Source organism: Octodon degus, unplaced genomic scaffold (assembly GCF_000260255.1).
Source record: "Octodon degus isolate 3935 unplaced genomic scaffold, OctDeg1.0 scaffold00003, whole genome shotgun sequence".
NCBI lineage: Eukaryota > Metazoa > Chordata > Mammalia > Rodentia > Octodontidae > Octodon > Octodon degus.
In genome coordinates, this window is record NW_004524579.1 from 8,678,927 (window position 1) to 8,695,757 (window position 16,831).

At 38.2% G+C, this 16,831-nt stretch overlaps 1 protein-coding gene across 1 annotated transcript in view; it reads right to left on the bottom strand.

Annotated features, from left to right (window-relative positions):
- Window positions 1-16,831, bottom strand: part of Klhl14 (kelch like family member 14) — a 105,393-nt gene that overhangs the window by 60,408 nt on the left and 28,154 nt on the right. The window contains exon 3 of the mRNA XM_004623564.2: window positions 10,921-11,042. Coding sequence (XP_004623621.1) covers window positions 10,921-11,042 — 122 coding nt within the window. The remainder of the gene's footprint in view (window positions 1-10,920; window positions 11,043-16,831) is intronic.

Genomic DNA, 16,831 nt, shown 5'->3' on the forward strand with positions numbered 1-16,831 from the left:
ATTGCTATCTGTTTATCAATAAAACTGTAGAAAAAAAAAAGAAAAGAAAAAAAAAAAAAGAAAAAAAAGGGGTTTATAGAAGGGAAGGATGACAAGCCAAAGGTGTAAGTCTAACATGCAGAATGAGGTTTTCATGTGGTCTGTTAGATGTTCTTTTAATTTAATTATTTCATTGGGTCTTTTCCCCCCTTGCCTTAAGAAGAATAGGTTAGGCCCACTAGGGTGGGGATGGCAGACATCAGCCCTGTTTGAGTGTAAACAAATTCACAGCTTCCTCTTGCTGAGAGCTGTTTAATTTATCCACTTGCCATGGGGAGGTGGTGATTTAAATTAAAATTTATTAAAATTAAATGCAACTGGAAATTTACTTTCTTGGTCAAACTAAACTCATGTAATCAGCAGCCATGGGCAGTTAGTGGCTACTATGTTGGGCTTTACAGTGACACAATGCTCTGTCATTGCATACAGTGCTACTGGAAAATGCTAGGTGACATTTTTTTTACTGGAACAGGATTTACTTAAGAGTCAAGGAAATCAGCTAGAGAGGTTGCATGGAAGGGAGGTATCATATTCTTGTAATACAGATAAGCAATTTCATAACTTATTAAGGAAAGGCTTGAATATGGTAGAGTTGATGTTTCGACAGCTGCTGACAAGGCAGGGTTTACTTGTTGAATGGTCTACCATCTATTTTTTGAAGTCATTTACATCACTGCTTTTCTGTAAATTGGACAAAGGATATGTATTGGATGCAATGCTTTAGACTGCAAATTAGATCGGCGTATATCTAAGACCAGACATCACCATGGAAAAATGTTAGCCTGCTTTCTTTTGATCTGGTTAAGATCTACCTTGTATAGAACTGGTTAATAATTTGGTCTCTTAACACTGAAAGAGTTAAATGCTATAAAGCAACAAATGAAATCAAGAAACCCATGAGCTACGTATCCCTCCACCTCCCCCTCCTCCTCCTCAGATCTAATCATACAGATGAATAAATTGCTATAAAAATACCAAAAATAAAACTTAAAAACAATGACTGAATCATTTTTTTTAATCTCATGTACTTTGTGTTCAGGTAGCAGGAAATTTAATTCCAGTCCGACCAGTCTCCTGTGATTTTTTTCCCTTTCATCTAAGATATTTTTAATGCTCAGAGGCATCATAATGGAAAAGCGTGTATTTTTGCCTGGTTTATACCCATCATCCTTACCATTACAACAAGACAAAAGCATTAAAGTAAAATTAATCATGTCAAAAGATTTTAGCAAAAACAAGTGAGACCATGCATAAAGCATCGCTTTGTCTAGTGTGAAGTCACGCTCTGATTAAAAACATATAATGAAAGTGAAAGTGATACATCATTGCCTTAGCAGTAGGGTTTTTTGAAAGTGCTTTGCAGTTCTCAACACAAAAAAATGTGTGAACATTCTAGTCTTTGAAGCTCACAATGATTATTCTATCTAAATAACTGGAGTTTTATCTTAATTTTCTCTTTAATAAATTAAGACTTAATGGCCACGCAAGGCATGTCAGTAGGATTAATAACAAGAACACACTGTAAACAGTGAGTAGTCTGCCTTGACATGCACACACAGAGCTGAGAAGGTGCTTTGCAGCCTCTTTCACGAAAGCAGCCTTCATGCTGGGCAGATGTGGCCAGGCTCTTGAGGCATCTTCCATGAATCACAACAGTTTGCACTCACAGCACTTCATGAACAGAGTATGGGCTGTAGCGTTGTTGTACACTCCCAGGAATGGAATCACTTTGAGTATGATACCAAAACGCCCAATTCTAGCTACTGGGATATTCATAACAGGTAGATTCAGTTGATGATATCATTGTAGGCTCATATTACAGATTAAAAAAAAATCAGTTTACTTATATAACAATCACTCACTGAAATTCTGTCTCATTTTTTGTGTTGTCATAAAAATAATTTACATTGTCTTTAAAATGAGGGCTCACTAATAAAAAATTATTTGTTTCTATAAGAATTATGTATACCTATATAATTTTTATCTACAATTGCCTATTTATCCGTAGCTATGGTGTAGACATATAATAGCTTGTATACAATAGAAATACTGAAGATTACAGGAGCTCAAATACCTTTAAATTATTCGAGGGAGGGTCAAAATTTGAAAAAATTCCATCCTCAAAGCATTATACTAATATTAGGAATGAATTTCTGAACACTTCTTATAATATAAGGCATTATTTCTTCTGAGATAAATATCAGCCCTGACAATAAAATCATACTGAGGCAGGTAATGTGGAAAAGGTACAATAAGTATCTATCTGACTAATAACTTTCACTGAAGTAGTGAGAATAATTTGTGCAGGAAGGGCAAACCAAACACATGTTGAACATGAAGACATACTTCTGCCATCATATGGGTTTTCCTCCTCCAAAACTCATTGCAATTTAACCCCCATTGTAAGGCATTAAGGGAGTGAAAACTTAATCTGACTATGGTGTTTGGAGATAGGACCTTTGGGATATAACTGGAATTACATAAGGTCACCAGAGACAGGCCCTCATGGTTGAACGCTGGTGGCTTTATAAGAGGAGAAAGAGACCAGAGTGCTTTTGTACACCCTCTCTAGCCATGGAATTCCTCCTGCCACTTTGAGTTTCTGCCAGCAAGAAGGCTATTGCCCGAAATGGTACCTGCTCTTAGACCTATACCATGAGACAAAATAAAACTTAAAAATTACCCAACCTGTGTTAGTTGTCACTTATTAGCAACAGATGATGGATTGTGATGGGCTATTGAATAAATATTCTAATTATCTTCTTTTCAACACCTTGAGAGGGCAACACTTTTTTTTTTTACCAATTCTGGAGTTAGATGTGGCTATGCAATTTGGCTTTAATGATACATGTTTGAATTCAGGATGGAAGCTTTAAGAATCAATGTGAAATTTTTTTCTCTCTTGTCGTGGCAATAGCAGTATGGCAAACAGCGGAGTTTCTATTAGTCTAGGGACAAGAATGAGAAGATGTGGGACTGTTAACTTGACATAGATATGTGATATGAAAAGATATGAATATTTACTTGCATAGGTTACTGTTGAGGCTATTGTTCTGAGACTGATACAGGGATGGGTACCAAGAAGGTCTGGTGGCTGCTGACAAGGAAACTGATATATGGGGGAGGAAAGTTACAAATGCATGCTGGTGTGGAAAATCACTTGGTAAACTATTTGTTCTTAACTTCAGAAGCTAATCAGTTATTTAATGAACTTCCACGTCTAAGAGAAGAGGTTATAAAACAGAATGTTAGTAGCCTGTATTGGTTGCTGTTGGCTGCACTTGGCAAGGCCTACAAACACTAAACCAAACCAAAACAAGTCAGGGGAAAAAAAGGATCATTCATAGGCAAGAGCAAAAGGAAAGGGCAGCGCATTTGGAGTCAGGAGTCAGGAGCTGTTCCTATTCCCGACTCTTATTCTTCAATAAAATTTCCTACTCTTAAAAACAAAAAGAATGAGAGAAATAAAACCAAAAAGTCTGGGGAAGTGAAGCCTTGGAGGTGATGATTTTTAAACCCATACAGTAAAATATGTAATTGAGAAGAATTTTGAAAACAAAAGGAGAAAAATTAAAGATATAGCTGCTACAGTAATTTTACTGAGTTAGGATGTCTCTGAAAAAAGTTTGAAGAAAGAAATTAAGGATAAGATACTGAATAAGATTTCACTCACGTGAGGCAGTAAAACAGCCTCCCCCATCCCCTTTTTTCGTATTTTAGGGAAGGGTCTACAGGGTATTCAGAGTCTCACTATTGGTTGGACTTGTAGCGATCCACCTGTTGACAGCCTCCCAAGAGCTGGGAGTACAGGCATGTGCCACCATGCCAGTACCATACCCAGTCTCAATTGCCGTCTCAGTGCACCCTGGGAGTGGGGCTGGCACGGCAGGCCCTAGGATCAAACTCCTGGCCCCTGCATCTGCCTAAACAAGGTGCTTTGATCCACTGAGCTATTTGGCCAGCCCTACCGCCTTCCTACTTAAGCCTGATAGACAGAGAGAGAGAGAGAGAGAGAGAGAGAGAGAGAGAGAGAGAGAGAACAGAAAACAGCTGTTTTCCAGAGAGTTTGGTGCCGAAGTTCGCCTTAGCTTTAATCCATGAATGTGGTGTTATGACAAGAACAATGGACCCTTCTAGGTTTTCATTCATGAAATGGGTCGATGTAGATTAAATCTTGCTCATCAGTTTGGGCTTTTGGGGCACTTTTTGACCAAGTGGCTCGGTGCAGCCCTGTTCAATGGAGATTCAAAGACCAGTGTTTTGTCTCTCACTCTGCCATTAAGTTGTCAGGAGATTCTGGGTATAACTTCTCTCTTCAATTCACTTCAAGTAAAGATCAAATTGCGAGCTGGCCCTAGAGGTTCTTGAATGGTTAGTATTTGCTAAAAATCTTTAGCTATATTTCATTTTTTTCCTTCTTTGATTGTAGCCATAGATTCTGTTTTTGCAAAGTCTTTGCACTTATAGGTAGCTCACGTAAAACAACCTTCTCTCACATCCTCACATGAAAACACACCTAGCTCCCAGCCATCCTAACCCTAAGCCCCAGTGCCAGTGTTCGATGACATCCTACACAACTCCTAAACTAGGTCAGGTCTCTCCGTTACACGTTCTATAGTCTATACTTTTCCTTTAGAGCACAACTACATTTTGTCGTGTTATATTGCCTCCTGGGATTATGGATTAATGTTGGTTTCTATTACTAACCTCTAAACTTGGTCAGGATATGATATTTGCTTTAGCTTAGTGTTTTTCTGACTGTGCTTAGCACAATCTCTGTGATATAGAAGATAATTCATTCCACTTGCTGAGTGAATGAAGTGAGTGGGCAAGATGAGAAGATTGGACAAGATCATTATGTCTTTCTGTATTTACATTTAATGGTTTGCCAGACCTTGCCTATCATTTGCTAAGGAATGACACAGAGCAAATTTAAGCGGCCTTCGTGACTTGAGCCTCCTTCATGCCAGACTCAGTAGTGAATAACACAGATCATGTGTGAAGAAGGCATTGGAATTATTTGTACACATTCTGTTCCCTGGAGAAAAAGTAATTACTGGATTCAAAGGAAGTATAAACCAAAAATAAATGAGAGATAGTCAAACAAAGTCAACTGGTTTTTCTGGGCACCCAACTTCCTTGAAATACAGTATTTGGAGTGGCCACTGCACATATTTTTTTTAAAAAATCTATGAAAAATCCACTAACGCGCTGGTGCATGAATACACAGAAGCAAATAATTCAAGATATATAGCAATGTGCAGCCATGTATTTCAAATTAGAATTGAGCTCATTGAAGGTAAAATTAGATGCTAACATATTTAAAAAGTCAAGACACAATTCTTTCTCCTTTTTTTTGTCCAAAGTGATGGAAATGGTTGCTTCATAAACTAAAATTAAAAAGTTCTGAGTTATGAGAAATTAACTGTTAGGCTATTATACAAAATATTTAGTTCACTATATGTTTACAAATACTCTAAATAAAAATTAGAGGAGTTTCCTTACTCAAAATTATTAAAATTTTTCTTCTACTTTTTTTGGGAGATTCTGTGGAGTCCTTGTGCATGCCAGGCAATCATTCTGTGGTTCAGCTACATCTTCAGTCCCAGACTCTTAATGCTTAAATCTATCTAGACAATTGAAATAGTTCTTATGTTATATAGTTCTGTTTTTGTCAAGTCAGACCCTCTTACTAAAATGCTTTCCCATCCACCTGTTTGCCTAGGTCATTCTCACACAATTTCTTGGAATAAAAGAACAGTACTTCTAAGAGCACTTCCTCCTCCTCCCATGTCTAGAGCAGGGGCCCATTTCATACTCCCGTGGCATGCTGGGATTTCCCATGTATCCCTTACTTCACTGTATTATAATTGCTTTCTTCAGTTATTGAGAGCAGAGGTGATAGTATGCATGTTCTACCCTACAATCCAACACAGAATGGTAATTCAATAATTGCTTGCTAGATAAAAGAATGAGGTCTATAATTAAGTCTCAGTTTTCCCCATGTATTTTCAGAGTCATTCTGGAAGTTTTTCTGCAATGAGAAATGCACTCCCTAAAATTGTACACATCTATATAGAAAGTAAATAATTTGTGAGGTTTGGTTCTTGGTAATAAATATAATATGAACAAAGGAAGCTCACAAATGCACAACCATCAGTTAAGCTTATCTTTTATTTCCTTGAAAACAAACAAAATGCTACCTTTTGTCTAACCTGACTTCCTCTTAGTATATCTTCAAAGAATAAAAGTTCTGAGCTAAGACAAATCAATTGCTAGACTATTATATAAAATTTTTAATTCACTATAGTTTTCTAATACTCTCAATAAAAATTAGAGGAGTTTCCTTATTTAAAACTTTTAATTTTTCTTCTACTTTTTTGGAGATTAATATTAGTATATTCTCAAAGAACAAAATAAAGAAACAGAAGAGCCAAGGGAAGAAATCCTACCAAATGTGTCCTCATGCTGTCTTCCTTTTCTCCAAATAACCCTCAATTAGACTCCCTTTCATCACTCAGATGTTGAATATGATCAAGCCTGTATCTACCTCTTAGAATTGAAGTTCAATGCCTAACATGAAGTTTGTTTGTTCATTTGCTATTCCTTTGGTATTGAAAGTATAATTTTTTTAAAGAAATGTGTGCAATGCCCACTAGCTTCCTGATCCCTGTGATTCCTCTGTAAGAAACTGATGACAAGCAGCCATAGGGCTTCCTGTGTGGATGGAATCAGCCTACGTGTCCTCCACAGCCAGAAACCACAACACTAACTTTTTCTTTATTTTTATGACTGAAATATAGAAAGTCCCCAAATCTTTGAATTACAAAGTACAGGACAGAGGGACTTCCTGTTTCTCAGGAAGAACACAACAGTGGTCAACTTGCTTAGCTCTGTAAATTTTAATCCCAATGTTACAAAAAGGAGGTTATCACTAATACAAGAAGGACCATCCTGTAGTTTGAAGTCCTTTCTACAGACATCACTCACAGAGAGGCAACAAAGAAGCACCTCATAAATAGAGCCTCTTATTGAAACCTAGGAAACAGGAAGCAAGGCCTGGGAATTATTTTCCCCTATCTCTTCAGAGCTGTCTCAGAGAAAGGTGGAAGGTTCTTCCAAATGTGGGCTTCATAAAAACTTGGGCATGTAATAAATTGGTTATAAAGAAGCACACAGTGACCCCAGTAGATATTATTTCCTTTGATCTTTGTGCTGAGGATTTAGGGCCTGCAGAGACAAGAGGCTTTTTTTTTTCCATTGGCCATTTTAGTATTCATGTCTCCTGTACTGCTTTCTAATAAGTTAAGAATGAAACGGGAGACTGCATGCAGGAGTGAGAAATGTAAGAAAAGCAGTACTGTAAAATAAAAATGAAGGAAAGTGCATCTCAACTTCCCTTTTATTATTAACAAGCAAGAGAACAACAATGCCCAATTTTATTGTTATTACCAAACACTTCACATTGACAAAAGGGCTTTATAGTCATTTTTACATGTTATTTTTCAATACCTTTTCCAATAGAGGCTGGAGAGCTCTGTCACTATTCTTAGAGATCAATTCTATAATCTTATATTAACCAATTCTTCCAAAATGGAAGCTCGGAGGCAGTCTGTGCCAGGGTGTTACCCCAGCCATCTTATGCTCCCTGTTCTGTCTGGGTGGATGAAGCCATGGTTTGGCTGATTCTTTGGACTGCGTTTCTTTATGCTACACACATCCACTTTCCCCCCTCTCCTGTATGCTTACTTTACTCAGTTTATTACTTCTTTTATTTTTGTACTGGGAATTGAACTCAGGACCTTGCATTTGCCAGGCAGGCACTTATGCCACTGAGCTACCTCCCTGGCCTTAGCTTATTGCTTCTTAAGTGTGACCCTCATGTAGCAATTCAAAATCCTTCAAATTCTTCTTGTTTAGAGGCAGGTATAAACAGTGGGACTCCAGGCATTGTTCCTGAAGGTTTTCCTGGGAGTGGTATTCCTTGAGGGGAATCTGCCAGACACAGAGAAATGTTTGTTGGAGCTGAACATGCAAAGGATGCTGAGGTCAGCAGCTCTAGGAGACCGCAGTTCTAAAGGCTTGTGAGTTCACTTATTAGTCTGTATGAAGACATTCAATAAATGAGCAGATTCCACGCAAGGAGCCTGCCTCCTACCTTGGCCCTTACCATCAAGAATGACAGTGGGTTCTGTATTCCATACTTTTCATCAAGTTTAGGGCCAAGTTAGACATTTTCATGTTCTGCTAAGAAACATTTCTTTATCTCTTATTACACACACCAAACAGAATAGAAATACATCAGTTGCAATTTATTCAAATTTGGCCAAGGAGAATACCCTAATTAAAAAATATATATATAAACCACCAACAAAAATGTATCCAATTCTTTACAAAAAATAAAAAAATGTCTCATTTGGGCTGAGTAATTATAATATTATAGGAAATAAACTCAATCTTTTAAAGGTTCAAGTTGCAGTGAAGTGAAAACTGTACACAGAGTAGATATACCTTAAAGCTTTGAGTTGGTCTCAGTGTAGAAGTATGGTTCTGGGTCTTTAAATATGTTCCTATTATATGAACTTTTCTACATTTATATATTAATTTCTGTGTTTGTAGTTGAGTGAGTTCATGTAGGTGAGTTGAGTTAATGGATACCCATATAGTTTTACTTCTTGGCCTGTAGGTTACTACATCTGATGTATGAGAACTGGAAGATAGGTCTACTCTGGAGCAATGTGGGTTAAAATGTCAGTTGTCACAATGTTATTCTTTTACTCTCTGCAGGGAGAGTTGGTGTTGACTAAGGCTTCTGAAGTGTAAAGACACAGTCCTAGTGCTAATGTTGGTGGTTGTGTCACAGTAATAGCAGCAATGCGGAGAGTAGCTGAGTGCGTGTTGTAGGTGCAAATGTCTCACAAAACAGAGGAACTGTGAGTCAGATATTTATATGACCTGTTCAAAGTTAGAGATTTGGTTACAAACCAGGATTTTAAGTTCATGCTTTCTTACTGTCTTCTTCTGAGTAGGGATTTAAATCAGGCAATGTGAAACTTTTCATTGGGTGACTGCATGGCCCTGCCGCTTACCATTGTCCTGGCATAACTAGCAGACCCCCTTTCATGCTCAGCAGTGTCTCAGTGTGGGCTTATTGCCCCAAATCAGTTTGATGGTCAATACATTTCTGAGTAAGGTTTAAAATAGACAAAAGACTTTCTGTAGGAATCGATCACAATGCTTTAATCAATTTTTTTTTGCTGCTTTGTTAGAGGGCTACAAATAAGTAGGAGTTAGGAAAGTTAGGAAATAGCTTGATATATTTGGAAAAACAAGTGTGTCTGTAAATATATGATATTTATTAGCTGGGTCTAATATTTGTTGTCACTTATGCTCTGATTTTCTGTTTGTTCTCTCCCTCTCTCTGTCTCTGTCTGTCTGTCTGTCTGTCTGTCTGTCTGTCTGTCTGTCAATCTGTCTGTCTGTCTTTCTCTCTCTCTGGAAGAAACTTTTATCCTTTTTCTCACATGTCATGCTGCATAGGCTTTCTCTATTGACCAAATGTCAAATAATTAATTATTTGGTCTTATTTTAGCTTCGGTTTTTGACACATTTTTAAAATATGGCTTGACTATTCACTCAGATGCCTAAGCCATCATTAATGGTATTTTCATCCACAAGAATAAAAACTTTTTTGTCTTTCTTCCTTCTTAATCTTGCTGTTACTATTCTCTTACTCCTTTACTACAGCTGCCGCATAGTGGCACCCAGGGAGCGCTTGCACGGCAGCGCCTGGGCAGTGCTAGCACAGGTTTTGCTGGGGAAGCCAGCTCTAAAATGTGTTATTTCAAGCTCTACCTCACATGCCTTTGTTCCTCTTCTGCTGTTATGGGCAAACTCTTGTCTTGTTTCTATTATTTCAAAAGCCTTTCAAGAAGAGTGAAGGAAATGATTTTTAAAAACAATCTGGCAAAATATATAACTGCTTATAAAAGACACATATGCCAAGAAAATCTAACTTTCACTTTTGTTGGTTTTAAATGTATGGCTTTGATTTATGGATCAAAATTTCTCATTTATTATTTTATCTATACTGCTCTGGGCAATTTTGACAGTTAAAATTTAGTTTTATTGACCAGTGCAGCCACTGTGCCCACAAGGGGACTGGTGCACACAGCCTGCTGCATTCAAGAAACGATGATTTTTGATTCCATGACTGAGTCAGATTGGGAATCATAACCGATGTAACAATAAGTTCCAAATCTCAATGCCCAAGGCAAGAGGTTTGCTGTAAAACACAATCAGGCTGTAAGGCGGGGAGGAGGAGACTCTCGGCTAAAGTTTGCAAGCACAATTTAATGCAGCTGGGACAGCGGTGCACATATTCATCCCAGCTGGGCGACAATCTGAGGGGCATTTCAATAAGACCCAGTCCTACCAAGTAAAGATTAATGAGCAAAATGCCTAAGAAGCACAATGGGTGTTAGCTTCACAGACAATGAGCTAAACAACTATTTTAATTTGAGCAAACTTACTAATGCTATTAACCAACATTTCATTCTTCAATCAACAACAAAATCTAACGAAAGCATATTTAGGAGAAGAGCTCCCCCTCTCCCTCTTCCCATCCATTCCAACACACATGGACACAAGAACCAGTACAGTGATTTTAGGCAATTTTAATTTAGGCCTATTTGACTACGAAATTGGCCACCTCTGCAATGTTAATTTAGTCCTTTACTCCAAATCCCCAGTGATACATAAACAAACCTCCTAAGGGTAACAAATCAATAAAATGTCTAATTTGATTAAACATGTTTTAAAATTCATCAAAACAGCTCCAACCTAAAATAAATAGGTGAGTAAGTAAGTAAGTACACTCACTTGTGAGTATTTTCCACGTCTTCTTTTCATCGTCATAATATTGAACCAAATTGCTGGGGAGCCGGTCTGGTCCAGGAGGCAACCCTCCAACCAATAACAGCATTTTCTTGTTAGAGCGAATTCTTCACCCAAAACAAAAGAGGAGATGAATAACCACATTAGTATAGAGTCTTTTTAGTGACAACGAAATCATAGCCATCAAAAATGTTCCTTGCTTGCAGATTTCTATTTCATTTTTTCCTGTTTCTTCTCCCATTCATGTCTCAACAATTTTTTTTTGAACCAAGCAGAAAAATGATCAGAAGAGCTGCATATCTTTATACTCATGGAATAATAAGCTTCCCTTTATGCAATTTGTTAGAGGTTCATTCTAGAACGACCTTTTTCTTATATTATCCCTTTAAATCATCACTCTTTACAGCTGAGTACACATGAAATGCTCTGGAGTTGTACTAAGGTTAAGCATTAAAGTTGCATGTCAAAAATCGTATTAGTCAAAATCATTATTATAAGCCATTCTCCACTCAAAGAACCTTGAAAAAATTAAGGTTATGCAGAGAGTTTGTGAGCCAACTCTTTAATCATGCAGGGAACTTCAAATACCAGTTTGGTACAATTAGTAGCACAGGGCTAACTGGGGTGGGCTAACCAGTTTGAACATGAATTTTTTTTTTGTTTGTTGAATTTAGCTTAGACTTCTGGCTCGCTCCCCTGCCCCGCGCTCCCAGCTCACCCTCCCCTTTGCCCTCCCCCTGTGCACCCCTGGCAATACAGCAGCACCAATTGGTAAAAATGAGCCTGGGATGTTGCTGTGAGCCTCCCCAGAGTGGAGCCCTGCCAATGCTTGCCACTGATCCAGCGGCATGAACCTGCTCAGCTGTGCAAAGTCACTCTAATTCCCTCCCTCTGTTTTTCTACCTTCTCCCCCAGGGGGCAACCACTGAAAGGAGTGACTACCCACCCATCAAGAGCTGGCAATTCGCTGCTATTAACCGTGACTGTGATTCCCAGTCTGCCTGGCAGTTCCTGAGAACAGGCCTGCAACGTCTCATATGCAGTAAAAGCTGTGAGATGTACCCTGGCCAGCAAGGCGACCTGATGGATGGATGTACAATGCTTGGGAACAGCGACCAACTGAGCACACATGCTACTGAAACAGGGAGAGGAGCCCAAGCCCCCACAAGGGCCTGCTGGTTTGACAATCCCTTTACATATAATTGAGCTTTTCATTTACCTGGAAGGCTCAAGGTGGTGGTGACAGAAATGGGACGACCATGATGGAAAGAAAAAAGTCAATACATTGAAAACAGTTCCTCTTACATATGATCACAACCCACAACGTGGCTCTGAATCTGTTATCACCTATTCAACCCGTTCGGATTCAAGGATGTTTGGCAAAACAAGCCATGTGCAAAGGCAATCTTTGTTGGTTAAGAGCCTAACATTCAGAGAGGTAACAAAATAGCCGGTGATATTTCCCTGTCAAGGAAGGGAATTATGAGAACTCCTTTCATGAAACTCTGGTGTTGTTGAATGCATTGCGTGTGTAACTCCAGAGAAAAAAATACCTTCTGGAGAAATGTCTGTGTTCTTGACTCACCCATAGAGGGAGCTGTACTTATAGAAGAATGACAATGCAATAGCAGCCTGCTACCTTATTTTTGTCACCTTGTACATATATATAGTTGGGCAAGAAGAGAAACAAACAAATTCACCTTCTTCAAACTTAATGTGCCCATGAGCTATTTATATTTTACAGATCACTAGTAGGTAAGGAAAAACAGAATAAGACAGCAAAGAATCCCATATATTGAAGATTTCAGTAGCTGGAATGGATTTGTGAAAAGGATTACGGAAAATCAGAGCAATAAGCATCTCTTTTATATTTGGATATCACACACACACAATTCATGTGCCATATAATGTCATAATTGCATGGTCACAGAACTGATACATGGTTGTTTCTTTACTGTAGCTTTTAATCCAAATAATGACTCTCTGTGTGTAAGAGAATTAAAAATGAAAGCAAATAGTCTTTTATTTATTTATTTGTTTTTGTATTTTAGGGAAGGATCTACAGGGTACTGAGGGTCTCACTACTAGATTGGACTCATAGTGATCTGCCTGTTTACAGCCTCCCAAGAGCTGGGACGACAGGCACGCGCCACCACGCCCAGGCTCAATTGCCATCTCAGCGCACTGTAGGGGCGGGCCGGCACAGCAGACCCGGGGAACGAGCCCCTGGCTCCTGCTCCTGTTTGCAGGCGCTTTAATTGCTGAGCTATTTGGCCAGCCCTCAAACAGTCTTTTTTAGGTTGCAATAAGTTACCAGGAGTAGCCAGACCTGTCCAGCTCCAAGTCAGGATTCTGTGGCGGTCCTGACATCACGCGGACTCACGCTGCCAGACTGTGTGGAAATGGATAGAGTACCACTGGCTGCGTGGAAGTGGATAGAGTACCACTGACAGGACAGGCAAGAGCTCAGGGAGGTGGTGCTGGTGGTAGAAGCAATACAGTGAAATGTCTGCTTTAACTGATAAATATACTGCTGTAAAACTTATCTAAGGAGTCCCAAATGAAGATAAACACACGACCCAGATAAGATCAGCTTTCCCAGTCTCACCAACCTCACCGAACTCGTAGTGATCCACCTGTTTACAGCCTCCCAAGAGCTGGGATGACAGGCGTGCGCCACCACGCCCAGGCTCAATTGCCATCTCAGCGCATCCTGGGGGCGGGGCCGGCACAGTGGGCCCCTTCACCTGCTTGCAGGTGCTTATATCCGCTGAGCTATTTGGCCAGCCTTTTTTTTTTTTTTTTTTTTATTCGCCAATTCTAAATGAAGCATAAGCTCTATGCTGTGAGGGTGAACAACATACCAGCCAAAAATAAGTGTGTGAGAAGTTGTGTGATACAGAACAAAGACCACATGAGGCAGCAGAACACATCTGACTTTTTCTCACCATTTTCTCCTTTGACTTTCAAAACAGGCCAGTATGGCAGGTCTAACTATGTATTTTATAGAAGAGTGAGAGTTCCCACATATAAGGGAATATACATTTGGGCCTTACATAAAACTAAGAAACTGGGCTGGTCAGATAGCTCAGCAGATTAAAGTTCCTACTTAGGCAGACACAAGGGCTGGCGGTTTGATCCCTGGCCTGCCTTGTGGGCCCTGCTCCCGGGGCACGCTGAGAGGCCGATAGAGACTGGGCGTAGCAGGATGTGCCTGTAATCCCAGGGCTTGGGAGGCTGAAAACAGGACGATCACTAGAGTTCTATCTGTGTAGTGAGACCCTGTACTAAATACATGAAAAAAAATAAAAATAAAACTAAGAAACTTTCTGCATCCACATAAAGGGACTTATTGCTAAAGAATAATACAAACGAGAAAAATGTTTGCATATTTTACTTTGATAAAAATGCAGTGTCAACTTTTCAATTACTCTTAGAAAGTAATACATGTGAATAATTCCTGTGGCAAAGCTTTCAGTTTTTTATTATGTGCAATTATAATAGAGACCATGACAATAATGACAGATAATAATGAATGTGCATTGGATATCGAACCCCTGATTATCATGCCATTTATTTGATGTGTATGAACTTCAATTTAAAAATACCATGAAGCAAAGATACCTTGTGAATTAGAAAAATAAAATTAAGGGAATCTAAACTAACTGTGTGGAAGGGGTTTTCAGCTATTCTTTTCAAAAGAATTCCAGCAGAGTTTTACAGGTTTAATTTTAAATTACACAATAATCTACAAGTGTAGCTTTCCTGTGATAAATAGAGCTTCTTCATATAATGATATGATACATTATTTAGAAGTCCTTTATATTGGAAACCTGTTTAATCAAAGTTAATATGTTCACTTGGTAACATTTATTATTCTTAAAATAGTCCTTATATTTCTTTCTTCAGCAGCATTAGGATGGAAGTAATGTATTTAAAAGATAAGAATATAGAGACTAAAATAAATAAAGGATTTGGTGTGTCGTAATAGATAACATTACTTGGATGCTTTTAAATTGAATCTCTAGATTACTACCTCCCAAAATGCAAGGTGATGGAACTTGAAGGTCTCCTCTGTTCCATCTCAGTAATTGCCCACCATTTACCAAGTGTCACATCTGGATGTGTGGGTACATGTGTGCTCACGTGCATACCTACTTTGGTTCTGGGGATGAATGATTGAAAGATGACCTCAAACCTTCAGGTGTAAACAAATTTTTCATCACACTCACATTCTAAGTAGGGCAAAGCCTCATTTATTTGTACTTCAGTGATTTGGAACTGTAATAATTGGGAAATAGGCCAGATAAAGTTACCCTTCCCATGATACATGAGAAAAGTTTTCATTTAATAGATTGCAAGAAGGGTTTTACCATCTTGAAGAAATAAACTGGTTTGCAGGCATTTTGGAAATATGTGTGCCTTTAGACACAATTCATTTAGGGACTCTAAATGAGTTTCATTTATTTATAAGAGGAAATATTCTGCAATGTTCTAAGAATTAAGTCATGCAGTTGGAAACAAATTTTGAGACAATCTGGTTCAGTGATTTCCAGCTTTGGCAACTTACTAGGATCATCTGAGAGAATTAAAACTTTGGATTCTTGATGGAGATCTCAGTTCTTAACGCTGAGATATTGTGATTCAATGGGAGAAAGCCTTTAAAAAATCAATCTATTCTACAACCTTCAAGATAGTTCTAACATACAGACAGAGTTGGGGCCACTGACTTGGTCCAATTCTCCCCATACTGTAGAAATCCTTTTCATATTTTTATTAAGCAATCGTTCTTACCTATTTAGAAGTGTATAACATAATGGATCTCAGTTTTCTAAATATACTCTTTTTCTGAACGTGGTTGGACACTTGTGCAAGATATATATGTTTCTCCATGCTCACTTGCATAACCCACTTAGGCCTTCTAGAGAAAAAAACCTGCATAGCTGTGGTAGTGAACCTATGGCTCATGTGTTATTCTGTTTTTCTTTTAGGTCGAAAGATGTTAATTCATAAGTTAGTTCATTTTAAGCTAAAACTTCAGTATTCAGGTTTAATTTCAGTGTTGGCAATTAAATGCCAAAACTCAATAAATGAGTTTTGGGTTGTAGTTCAGGCCCTTCGTCTCTAAAAGGCTCACCCTTGCTGCTCAATACATGGAGAAATTCAAATATGGGGGATAGTTGCCAGATGCCTTCTCTTCTCCATGTCGAAAATCTCTATTTCTTTTTGAAAAGGCTTTTATTTTCTTACCATCCTGTATACTTCCTTTGAGTATACTCTAAAGTCTAGACCATCAAGGTTCCTTTTGAAATGTGAAGGTCAAAATCCATACACAATATAACAAATATGACAAGATAGATGACAAATACTCACAGCCTTCTAAAATCTCAGTAGTCTTGCCACAGTCACAATGTAGTATTTTGTTCCCACTCAGTTTCTACCAGACAACAAATAAAGATTTTTCTTAGGATTTTGTTTTTAAAGCAAGTTTTTTCAAGCCAATTTTTTTCTATCCCATATTTCTTCTAAAATATTTTCAATGTCTACTACTTAGGTATTTTTAGATATTTTAGGGTATATTTTAGATATTTTAAAGGTCTTTATGTCCTGTATGGTTTAGATGTTTTATTTCAATTCATTTATCATTTGGCAATTGTTAGTTGAGCTCCGGCTATGTGCCAAGTATTATTCTATGGACTGAAGATGATAGAAAGAAGGAGTGAATTCATTTTTTTTTTTTTTTTTTTTTTTTTTTTTTTTTTTTTTTTTTTTTGGCAGAACCAGGGATTGAACTCAGATCCTTGAGTTTGTCAGTCAAGCGCTTATCCTACTGAGCCATCTCCCCGACCCCTTTTTTTTTCTTGGTATTGGATTTCATCTTCCTGGGAACAGTTAG